Source organism: Malaclemys terrapin, chromosome 7 (assembly GCF_027887155.1).
Source record: "Malaclemys terrapin pileata isolate rMalTer1 chromosome 7, rMalTer1.hap1, whole genome shotgun sequence".
NCBI classification, from domain to species: Eukaryota; Metazoa; Chordata; order Testudines; family Emydidae; genus Malaclemys; species Malaclemys terrapin.
The window spans coordinates 101,124,936-101,136,991 of record NC_071511.1 but is presented as its reverse complement, the minus strand read 5'-3'; the positions used below and the strand labels follow the sequence as shown (position 1 = coordinate 101,136,991).

At 40.9% G+C, this 12,056-nt stretch overlaps 1 protein-coding gene across 3 annotated transcripts in view; it reads left to right on the top strand.

Annotated features, from left to right (window-relative positions):
* Window positions 1–12,056, top strand: part of JAKMIP3 (Janus kinase and microtubule interacting protein 3) — a 152,152-nt gene that overhangs the window by 59,763 nt on the left and 80,333 nt on the right. For all 3 annotated transcript variants that reach the window (XM_054033963.1, XM_054033962.1, XM_054033965.1), the window contains exon 2: window positions 2,600–2,842. In XM_054033963.1, the coding sequence (XP_053889938.1) occupies window positions 2,708–2,842 (135 nt within the window). In that variant the 5' untranslated portion in view covers window positions 2,600–2,707. The remainder of the gene's footprint in view (window positions 1–2,599; window positions 2,843–12,056) is intronic.

Below are 12,056 nucleotides of genomic sequence, written 5' to 3'. Positions count from 1 at the left end.
TCTTCCCGGTCGCTGCGGCATTTAGGTGGAGGGAGCTGGGGCAGTGGTGCGCAGGGAGGGCCACCTGCAGCAAGTAGGGGGGGCGGCACACAGGGGAACTCCCTGCCCCAGCTCACCCCTGCCCCGCCTCCTCCCCGAGCACACCATGGCTGCTTCACTTCTCCCGCCTCCCAGGCTTGCGGCGCCTAAACATCCTTCCACCGGCCCTGCTCTGAAGGCAGCACAGAAATAAGGGTGACAATACCGCAACCCCCCTAAAATAACCTGGTGACCCTCCCTTTTGGGTCAGGATCCCTGTGAAATCTGTATAGTATATAGTAAAAGCACACAAAAGACCAGATTTCATGGGGGGGGAGACCAGATTTCACAGTCTGTGATGCATTTTTCATGGCCAAGAATTTGGTAGGGCCCAACCTATCAGCTATTACAGTGGGCCTCACGTTCTTCAGGGCAGGACTTTCTAACCCAGCCCCACCCATTCTGGGGTGTGGGGTCCTCTGACCTTGTCCTAATGAGACTGAAAGTTACAGCCATATAATATCTGTTGTTGTTGCTGACCAGGCTGCTAGAGAAAACAACTTTTCATTGTGAAATTTTAATTAATTTATACCAAAAAAGGGTTACATTTTGAAAGGTCAGAATCCAAATACAATGTTTTGAACTTATCAAAGATTTTGCGTGACCTGCTCCAAAATGTTTATTCTCTTCTGATTTTCATTTTGTGGGAATATTTGAGATTTTTTACTTTTTGTTCTGTTTCAAGATGAAAAAACATTTTTGAATCTCAAAAACTCTCCTGGGATGAAAACAAATGATTCCTGCCCAGCTTTATTAAAGTGGCGAGAGACATGAAGTCCAATGGGGATTTGGCAATATTCAGACATGATTCTCACATCTAAGCGGCAGAGTGAAAGAGGAATAAAAGGAAACCTTGGCAGCAGTCAGGATAATTAGGAATCTTTAGTTTGCACATAAATGTGGAATCACTATAGTGTTTTAACAAGATACTTTTGTTATAAAAACAGCAGCTTCGGAAAATTTTACCTTGAGTGAAAGAAGAAATAGACAAACAGTGGCATTGACTTATAAGATCATACAATGTGTCCACATCCTCCTGACCTAGTAAAAGACCATGAGTGGATTGAGTTTAACATTCTGAATAGTCTTTCCTGACAACTTTTTGTTGTTATGAAATGACATATGCTCAATCTACTGAAAAATAGTACTGTAATTGTAGATCATGGGGAAGAAATGAGGCACTTTGAGTGACTTGTTGATAACTTGTGTAGCACAGAGTTTTGTTCCCATGGCCAGGGCCGGCTCCAGGCACCAACCTGGCAAGCAGATGCTTGGGGGGCCCGCTCCAGAGAGGGGCGGCAGGTCCAGCTATTCAGTGGCAATTCGGCGGACGGTCCCTCAATCCCGCTCAGAGCGAAGGACCTCCCGCCGAATTGCCGCCGCAGATTGCAATCACGATCGCGGCTTTGTTTGTTTGTTTGTTTTTGGGTTTTTTTTGGCTGCTTGGGGCGGCCAAAACCCTGGAGCCGGCCCTACCCATGGCTAGACAAATAATTTTCATGGACTGTCTGTAAACTAAGAGTTGTGTGAAATTGGATCACATACAGACAAATCCTAATAACTGCTCTCTTTGGGTAAAATTTGCCTTCGTACAGAAAGCACAAGGCTTATTCATCATGTAAGCTTGACGTCAGCCCCCAAACGAGGGTATTGTAGATAGGCTTTATGCTGTACCTTTCTGCACAGGGTGAATTTCATCCAGTTTGACAAATATGTTTATTTTAGCTTTATTTTTCTTTGCCAGGAACATAGAAAAGAAATAATCCTACCAAACCTCTGATATGCAGAATGCGTTCAACATCCAAAAAAAAAAAAAAAAAAAAAGAAGTGGGTGGTAACTGTTATTCTCAATAACTCTACTGACCTTACCTCAAGAGTATTGACTTATAAGATCTTTTATTTTCATTGATAATTTGGCATCCTAATTTCTGCACATACTCTATTGTACATTCTGTGTATACTTAATTATGCTTTCCCCAATTTAGAAGTTTTATTATGGAACAATCTTGTGCCACACTACTGCCAGTGGGTGACATTAAAGTAGTGGAGAGACAAGGTGGGTGAGGTAATATCTTTTACTGGACAAACTTCTGTTGATGAGAGAGAGACAAGCTTTCGAGCTTACAGAGAGCTTGTCTTCAGGTCTATTCTTTTATAGTTTAACATACAGTCCATATTACCTTTAAGGGGACTCTCCAAGGCACTGCCTGTCTTTATAATATCATTGTTGTAGTCTGTTATTTGAAACTTAATTCATCCTTATAAATACATGAAAATTAAAAATTTTGTTGGCAGTTGTTTATCATAATCTTACTGAGCTGTGTAAGTTGATGCACTAGGGGAAAACTGCAGGCCATTAGTCACTGTGACAGATTTTATTACTCTGAATTAACTTCTCGTGAACTGCTTTGAAATCTTGTCTGAAGTCACTACAATGAATCTTGCATTAGTCTTATTTGCTAATTGTGGAGCCCGCTAAACTCTGGCACTTTCACGGCAGTTGTGATTTCCCTCTTTCTAGGTGAATAAGAAAATGTAGTGGACAGAAGCAAGGAAGAGAAACCTCAAGTGGTGGAACGGAGGGTTCTCTCTGCTTGGGATTTCACCCTCCCTGTCACGCTGCCTCACAATGTCAAAGAAGAGTGCTAGCAGCCGAGCTAAGGGAGAAAAACCTGATGCCTTAGCTGCCTTACAAGCTGCCAATGAAGAGCTCAGGACAAAACTCACAGACATTCAAATAGAGCTCCAACAAGAAAAGAGTAAGGTGTGCATCTTTTTTTCCATTAATTAAAGAAAAGAATATCTTTTATTTTCTAAACGCCCCTCCTTCCCAGTCCTACACAATGGCGGGTGAGGTACAGTGCTATTTGATAGCCACTGTATCGCATTTTTTCATACACAGGGTCAGAACTGGCCACGTACTGCTGTGTTTAGTTGGTGTGTGTTGTGTGCGCTCATAATCTGGGAAAAGTTCATAATCTGAGTAAATTAGATTCAAGTTTTGCAACAAATCTCAATAAAATAATGTTGAGCATTTTTGTTAGAAGGTTGCTCATGAAATAGTACAGTAAATTTTACATGGGGTGCCTTTAATTTTTACTTTTGGTATGAAACCTGCAAGTTATGTTTGCAGTATATTTTTGCACAAATCAATGTCTTGATGAATTATTTAGTAGCCTCTCTAATTGGCCCCTCTGGTGGCGGAAGAAGCTATTATCAGCAGGTACTATACATCAGAAAAAGAAGGGAGGATACCATCATTAATTTGTTAAAGATACATATCAAACAAGCAGGCATGGTAATTTATGCTCAGGACAATTTGTTCTTTAATTCTGAGCTATGGTAGCAAATTAGACTAAATGGTTGTGTATTCAGAAGCATGAAGCTTGGATTTGCTTTTAGAATAGTTTACTGAAAACTATTAGTGACCTTTTTTAGGAGTGGTAAATATATTTTGTGCCTTATATGGCAAAAATCTGAAAGAGATTCTGCATGTAGCAAATTGTTAGAATATATGTAATTTACCAATTTTACTAACATTCCGTGCAAGGCAGACAGAGAAGATCATGATTTTAAAAACTGCATCAGTTGTATTTCAAGGTGTGATATGAGCTAAAAGACTTTATTCCCTACACATGTTACAATTCATCAGTTCATCATATTTATCTAGTACTTTCAGGGTTACAGCCTTTTGGTGGAAAAGCAAAGGAGTATAAATATCAAATTCCTTAGCAACCAGTGTCTCAGATGCATACTGAATCCTTGATAGAGAAGGAAATGAAATTGCAAAACAGTATAGCTAAATGCCAGCAAAAACTACAGGAAAATAAGCATCTATCCCAAACCAGACAGATGGCATGTTCGTAGCAGTAGGCTCAATGCTGTCCAAATCTTTTGTCTCTCTCATGAATACTTTTCCACTAAATGTTTACCTTTTTTATTTTCCTTGCAGACAATTTGCATGATACAGGGATTATTCTCATCCTTTACTTTTTCACAATATAGCAATTGTGTCTGGGTTTTCTGCTAACAACCCATCAAGCTGGATGCACGTTACTATTCTAGATCAAGCTCCAAGATTTCCAGTCCCCAGTCCCAAAACCAAGCCACAGTTTTGATTTGCCCCTTTATAGCCCAACAAGCCGTGAAGTCTGGATCTGAACTTCAAGATATAAGGGTGTTTTGGAGCCAGGATTTGGCCAATCTGTTAACTATGGTTTGATGAATTTGCTACAACTAAGTTCCACCATCTCAATTATTGAGTGTTAGTATTTACAAAGAATTTAATTTTTCATAAGAGCGAAGATACAATGTAAAGTACACCTACTTCAGCAGGAACAAATACGCACTGTGCATTTTACCATAATTTGGATCATTACTTGGCACTGTCGAATACAAACCTTATTCTCAAGGTGGTTTTCAAGATTATACATTGATTTAAAAAACACACCTGTTCATCATTCTGTTGTGGACAGGAAAGCTCAGATCATTCAGACTGAGTACGGCTTTGTCTGCTTTCACTGTTTAATACATCGCTTTCAGCTAGGAGATCTGGTGAGTTCATACTGCATTTTTGAACTGAAATACAATTTGGCTCTGTTTAGTCTCTTGCGTGCTCACGGTATTCAAAAGCATTTTCCAATAAGGAATTACATATAACAGTGACTGACTGTGTAGGATAGCATGACAGTTATGTGTTCAACAGTTGTACACGTACACACACACACACTCCCCTGTATTACTGAGAGAATAAACGCACTGTTGGACAGAAGATCTGGATTATCCCCTGTGATTTTTGAAATGTGCCATGACATCTTTGGTTTCAGCTGGACATCCACAAAAGATGGGCAGAAAGGGCTTTAGTTTAACCACCAATAAACTGGCTAATTCCGAAATGTTTAACACCTTGGACACTAGTTAATTTCTAAGGATTAAGAGGTAGTCACTATGAGCTCTGAGGAGAGAGGGAGTGTTTCTTGTGTTGAGGCCAGTTTTGGAATCTTATCTTCATTAAGTCCTGACTAGTCCTGGCCCCATCTGCTAGAAACATCTTCTTCCAATCTTGGCCTACTCTCCTGTGTGCCTCACTTCCCTTCCCCTGCAGCCAGTTTGTGTCCCTTCAATTCGAGAATAAGCAGGAAGAGTTGGAATCATTTCAGAGTCAAATCAGGCATCTGGAGAGCACAAGTTCTTTTCATTTAGACACACCTCCATTTTCCAGTGTCATGACTTATTTTCATCTACTGCACTAGGAGTGTGTGTATTCTTTGTTCTATTCCTATTGCCCTCTGCTGCGTACGTGGCCAACAGTCTTGTTGAGCATGGCCAACAGTCTTTTCTTTGTAGCACGTGCCTCAAAATAGATGGGACAACTGAGGCCAAAATTTTCTGAAACACTTTAGAAATTATGTTTTCACTGGCACTTAAGTTTGAGGCAACAGAATAATAGTTTGAAGGTTGGGATGGGAACAGAGAGAGGAAAATGGTTTGAGAATGACAGGAGATATGACTTGGAAGAGAGATGGAGAGGGAGAGAATACGCTGAGAGAGTGTTTGTAGGGGCCAGACCTCTGAGCTCTTGAGCTTTCTTCCTGTAACCCCATGGTGTAATGGAGCCAGAGTTTGTTGACTTTCAAGCATGGTGCAAAGCCTATTTGTTTATCCAAGAATTTTTCAGAGAGAAAGGGTTGATTAGGAGATTTTCAGGTTAGGAGGGAAGATCTTATATTTTAGAATAAGAACAATGTTGTTGTTGCAATGGGTAAACTATATAGATGTACTGTGTGAGTATAATGTAAATCATTGACACTCAGAGCATTGGATAAGTATATTTTATGAAATAATCTGGTGGAAGTGTGTCCTTGGGAAGTCACTTAACCTCGATGTTCTTCAGTGTACCTGTCTATTCAATGTGGATGATAATATTTACCTATATACTTACATTGTATTAATTAATGTTTATAAGGCACTTAGAAATCTGTGGATGAAAGGTTCCTAGAATTGCAAAGAATTATTATTTGTTTGATTGATTGTGCTAAAATCAAGACAAAATCAGGATGTTGTCTTTCAGGTTTTTATCTTCATTACTGATCATTTACAAAGGGCTGTTAATTTTGTTTCTGTTTTTCCAAGCCTAATTATGTTTCCTGTTGTGTTGACCTTTAGAGATGTTTGGTCTTTTCCTTTGGCTTATTGGTGTCCTTTCTCTTATTTTTATAAATTACCTTCTCCGCTGAGGAATTATCCTATTTATAATACCACATGGCTATTTCTCGAGAGAGATTTACACGTTATCCTATCTGTAATACTACCTGGCTGTTTCTCAAGAGAGATTTATACATCTGTCTTATGCAAATCTCCTATCTTCAGAGTTTCCCCCTTTATGAACTAGTTTTAGGATCAACACAGTTACAACAACACTGTGAAGTATAGCAATGTTTTCTCTATTGCTTTGGGGAGAATCTAGATCCTAAGAATCTAGTCTAGATTACTTTGGAGAAGGGTAGATTCGGAGTGCAGACAAAGGCTAATATATATGCTTTGGGTAATGTGAGCATATGTCACAAATGCTTTTGGATGGTCTTGTTTCATAGCCTTCAGGATATTGGTGGGAACTTTGTAATAGGAACAGTGTAGTTTTGGAGTTTGAGTTTAAACATTCAGTACAATTATATTTATGGGCGCTGCTGAAGGAAATTTTTTTTTTTTGTAAAAATGAAAGATGTGAGTTTCCTTAGCACCAAACAGCTCCTGGAGTCTGATCCAGCTCCCATTGAAACAAATAGGAGTCTATTGATTTCAATAAGAGTTGGATCAGGCCCTTGTTGAGAAATTGTAAAGATTGTTCTGAACGATTCAATGGCTTACCCATATCACAAGGACACTTGCAGAAGCATGTCAGTTGGATTTAAACACCTACATAAGTGTTATCCTAGATAGGAATCCTTTTTTGAACCAGAGCTATGGAGAGGTGGTTGGAGTAATTGAACTCCCCTAATTTCATGTATATTTTAGTCTCCTGTTTCTTCATTCAGGCTCTTCTGTTAAAAAATAAAAAGCTCTTCCATCACTGTGCTGACGCCTCTGGCATTCTACAGTTATTGTGGAGATGTGTGCCTCAGCTATGTATGATAACTGCAGTACCTATGCCTTAGAGGTACTGCATTTGTCATAAATTACTGTAACTGTGAAGTTGTGTAAAATTAATTTCAAAATGAATGTCAAAACCAATTTAAATCAAATTTGATTTTTTTTAGATGTGTGCCCAGGTTAACTGTGTGTGGGAAACTGCAGCCCAGGGTAATTTTTCATGCTATGTTTTAATACTGAAAATCATGATTTACAGCAGTGGTTCTCAACCTTTTTGGGCTCAGGACTGATTTGTAAATGTTTATGGCCTGTCGTGATCAGTAAATAGTCTGGGGGTGGAGGCCCTGGGGTGGTTTCAGTCAGACCCTCCCCCACCCCCCTGGCACTCACCCCACAGTGGCAGTCCCTGCAGCTCCTGTGCTGTGGGGCTGGCTGGGCTTGGCTCTCCGCTCTGGCCGTTGCAACCTCTGGGGCTGCAGCGCCTCTCAGGTTGCCCCCGGCTCTCCTGACTGGACCAAATTTGTGTGAGTGGAGTTGTAACCTGGCTCTTGGGATTGCAGTGCCACTCACTCTAATTTGGCCTACCCAGAGTCCCATCATCATGATGGCTGGGCTAAACCTGAGTGGTGCTGGGACCCCAGAGACTGCAATGCCTGGAGCAGGGAGGTGAGCTCCGCCAGCCTTATGGGACTGGAGTGCACCCCACCACTGGCATATCCTCGCATAGCAGGGCGTTGTGTTGCAGGTTCTTTCTCCATCTGGCATCCTGTGGCAGTCTCTTTTCCTGTAAGAGAGACAATGTGGGTGAGGTAATATCTTTATGGACCAACTTCTGTTGGTGAGAGAAACAAGCTTTTGAGCCGCACAAAGCTCTTCTTCAGGTCTGGGAAAAGTACTCCAACCTGAAGAAGAACTCTGGGTGGCTTGAAAGATTGTCTCTCTCAACAACAGAAGTTGGTCCAATAAAAGATATTACCTCACCTTCCTTGTCTCTCTAATATTCTGTGACCAACCTGGCTACAACTATACTCTTTCCTGTAACTGAGCCCTCTAGCCTGGTCATATTTAAATCCATCCCATTGTCCTTACAAAAATGTCTTTGGCCCTACCCCTAAGCCCTATGCTCCTCATGCCCTTCTCTCAGGGTTCTCTGTCATCCTTGTTCTCTTCTCCTGCCTCATGGCACTTTACCAGTGGCTGGTAGAAGAACCCTGATCCTCCCAATATACCGAGTTCAAGCCCAGGGACCCTATAACCAGCAGTAAGGGTCTGATCTGCATAACTCCTTGCTGCTATCTCCCTGGACTGCTTTCAGTGTAGTCTTTCTCAGGTCTCCTCCCCCACAATGTTTCTAGCTTCACCCTTCTTTTCGGGGTGGGACTCACAGGACCCTCCCATGGAATCACCCAGCAAACTCCAAAACATAAACATAAACTCACTTCTGCCCTCCTTGGGCTTGTCTTTACATCCATCTTTGCTTTCCCCTGCTCTGTTCCCCAACTGAGTGTATCCCAGATATGACATGACCTGATGGTAATGTAGTCTACACAGGGTTATTAGAGATGCATTATGGTTTCTCATTGACTTGCAGGAAGATTTCTTCTCAATATGTAATAAATCAATAAAGAATAATGAACCAGGATTTTTCAGTTATTACTCATGCTAATCTTTAGAAAGCTTTTACGATGTGGAAAAATAGGGAACCCCATCCACAGTTTAGTTTTGAAAAATGTAGTAATATTAATCTAAAATTAATAATGAAATAATATCAAAACCCCAGCATAAATATGCAAAAGAGAAGAAATTCATAGTTACCTTTCTAATCTTCAGTGGAAGGTGCATACACAGCAGAAAACTGAGGGGTAGCTGTGGGAACAACTGGCAGCAGTTGGTCATCCTAATTCTGCATGTTCTGGAAATTTGTATTGACACCATTACATAGGTCTTCCATGACTGACAAAACAGACAGCTGATAGAAGTATGTTGGGGATGGTCATGAGCATGGTCTAATGTATATGTGCACACGTGCAACTGTTTGGACTAAGGCAGGAGCCTATTAACACTGCTTCACTGCCTCTATGGCATTCCAGTTCATGGAAAGTGGTGTAGGCCATCTTCCTCACATTAGCCGGAACTTCATAATATCTAGTTGCAGTCCTAGAAGAGAAAGAGACTCCTGTTAGGTGGCATCGTAGTGCTATTAGGATATCATTGGTTTTGAAGGCATAGATTTACTTGTGTACACACTTCACATGAAATCACTGCTCTAAGCATAAGTAAATGAGCTAAGTGCAGGGAACTCCATGGAAGTTTAGGGAAATAGAATTCACCCTTCTCCACCTGGGAGCAGGCTACATGCCATTCTGTGCACTAGAATAGTGGCCACTGCTTCTCCACTCTTGTTACAGCATCTTGTTGGGGTGCTGGATTTGAAGAATCCATGGATTGACTTCCCCCTCCATAGCTCATGGAGCATATAGAGGCCTCTCTGCTCTATATATCCCTGGGGCTTAAGTAGCATGGAAGTAATTGCACAGGCCCTGCACACTAGTCATGTTTCCCCTCTGTGAATATAATGTAAGCACTGAACCAGTGCAGTAAGGGTAATATGGTGAAGCTGCAGCATTAACACCTCTTTTGCCTAGATCAACAAAGAAAACTCTTGTTTACAGAATTCCTTCTTATTAAGAGTTGCCAGAGTGATTTGATTGCCCCTGAGAGGAGAGTTGCTTATTCTCCTTAAATATGGCTAATTCATTTTGCTCAAGAACTGCCTTGAAGTTACTAAAATAGACTTCATTTCAATCTGTGTTTGTGGAATAAACTTCAGAAATAAGAAGCAGTTTTTAATTGAGAGAGAATTTTCAAGTACTTTATTTTTGCTCTGTAAACATTTCTCATTTTGATGTGTTTCTTAATGCTACATATGTGTGCTGCAGTGATAGTCCATTGGCATTTAAAAAACTCTTGGTATCTCAAAATCTAAAACACTGTGAGCTAAAGGTTTTTTTTTTTTTTCTTTAAATGGAAAAAAGAACAACTTTTGAAGTGAGATGTTAAACCTGAGCTATTTTAAAAGGTTAGGATCTGTTCCTCAGCTGACGTCAATCAGAGTAGCTCCTTTGAGGTCAATGGAGCTATGCTGATTTACACCAGCTCAGGATTTAACCCACGGATTGGCAACCTTTGGCACGCAGCCCATCAGGGAAATCCACTGGCAGGCCAGCACATCCCTTGGCCCACACCGCTTCCCACAGCCCCTATTGGCCTGGAACGGCAAACCGCGGCCAGTGGGAGCTGCGATCAGCCGAACCTGCGAATGCTGCAGGTAAACAAACCGTCCTGGCTTGCCAGCGGATTTCCCTGACAGGCCACCTGCCAAAGGTTGCCGATCCCTGATCTAACCTAACAAGCTAATGCTTCAGTCATTGGAGAAGGTATGTGATCACATATCTGGAGCAATGAACTAACAGAGCTCTTTAAATAGTTAGGAAATTGGTAACTGTGTGCTAAACTAGTGTACTAGACTATATATTGTCCCTGTAGTTTTTAAGTGTAAGTTTATTTTCTAAATCATAACTGATCTGACAACCCAGCAGTACAAAGCATATTTATATTTATCCTCTTCCTCTTTGCAGCCTTTACAAGCCCTCATAGCAATGTGTTTCCAGTCCTCCCTAATGAATATCCATTGTGTCATTGCAGGTGGTATTTATTGGACATTTCTTCTTCCTTCCATGATAACACCAGTTGTGACAAGATAAACAATGCATCTTTTCTTAACGGTTGAAATATACACATATGCAAGGCAACAAATCCAGTAATCACTAATTAAAAAATAAGAAAGATTTTTGGCAGATGTAAGTGGTATAAATAAAAGATGTCTGCTATGGATGAGCAATTATATTCCAGAGTTTTGAATAGACAGCATATTTGTAATTCATTGCCATTTAAAATACATGTAGCCTATATTTAATGCTTGCTCCAATATTCTCTAGCAAATTAGGTGTTCAACCAGTTCAACATTATTGCAGCATTGAATTATTTATGTAACACAACAGCATTCCTGGAATGACATTATTAAAAACAAACTATTTGTGTGTTGTGTTAGGAAGTGTTTAAGTGCTAGGTACTGTAGAACAGTGCTTCTACCTTCAATAATTTCATACCGGATGAATCCCCAAAACAGACAGCCAGATAGTCAGTAAAATGGCCTACATTTATTTTAATTTAACTGTTATTTTATTATTGTAATTTTAACTATTTTTTTAGCCTAGAGAATCTTTATTTTCTTGCAGCTAGTTTGTTAGTGTAATGACCTGGTTCTTTGTTAGAAGTGTTGTGGTGTATTTCATAGCATCATAGAAGATTAGAGTTGGAAGAGACCTCAGGAGGTCATCTAGTCCAACCCCCTGCTCAAAGCAGGACCAACCTCAACTAAATCAAAACTTTTTAAAAGTGTGTTAAAATTTTAGGCTGTCATTTTAAATTTCAGTTTTTTGTTTTTTTTTCTAAACCTGTTTGCAGGCGAGAGGGCTCTGTAGGGAAGTGTGTGATCTGGACCTAGCAACTTTTAACTTCAGTTAAGTTTGCAGTCAGCCAGCCTGCCTAGAGTAAGGGTTACCATCTGTCCGGGTTTCCCCGGACATGTCCGGATTTTTAAGCTTTAAATGGCCGTCCGGGGGGGATTTCTAATAAAATAGAAATGTCCGGGATTTCCCCCTTCCCCTCATGCAGAGTGCGGCGCGGCTGATTGGACGGCTGGGCCTGATTGAAAGCCGCTTGCAGCCACTGGGGCCTCATGCAGCCAGAGTCCCTTCCCCTCCCCCGCAGAGCAGCGCCAGTGTTTGGCTGCACGTGGAGCCCGCAGCTCTCCCTCGGCCTGGTGG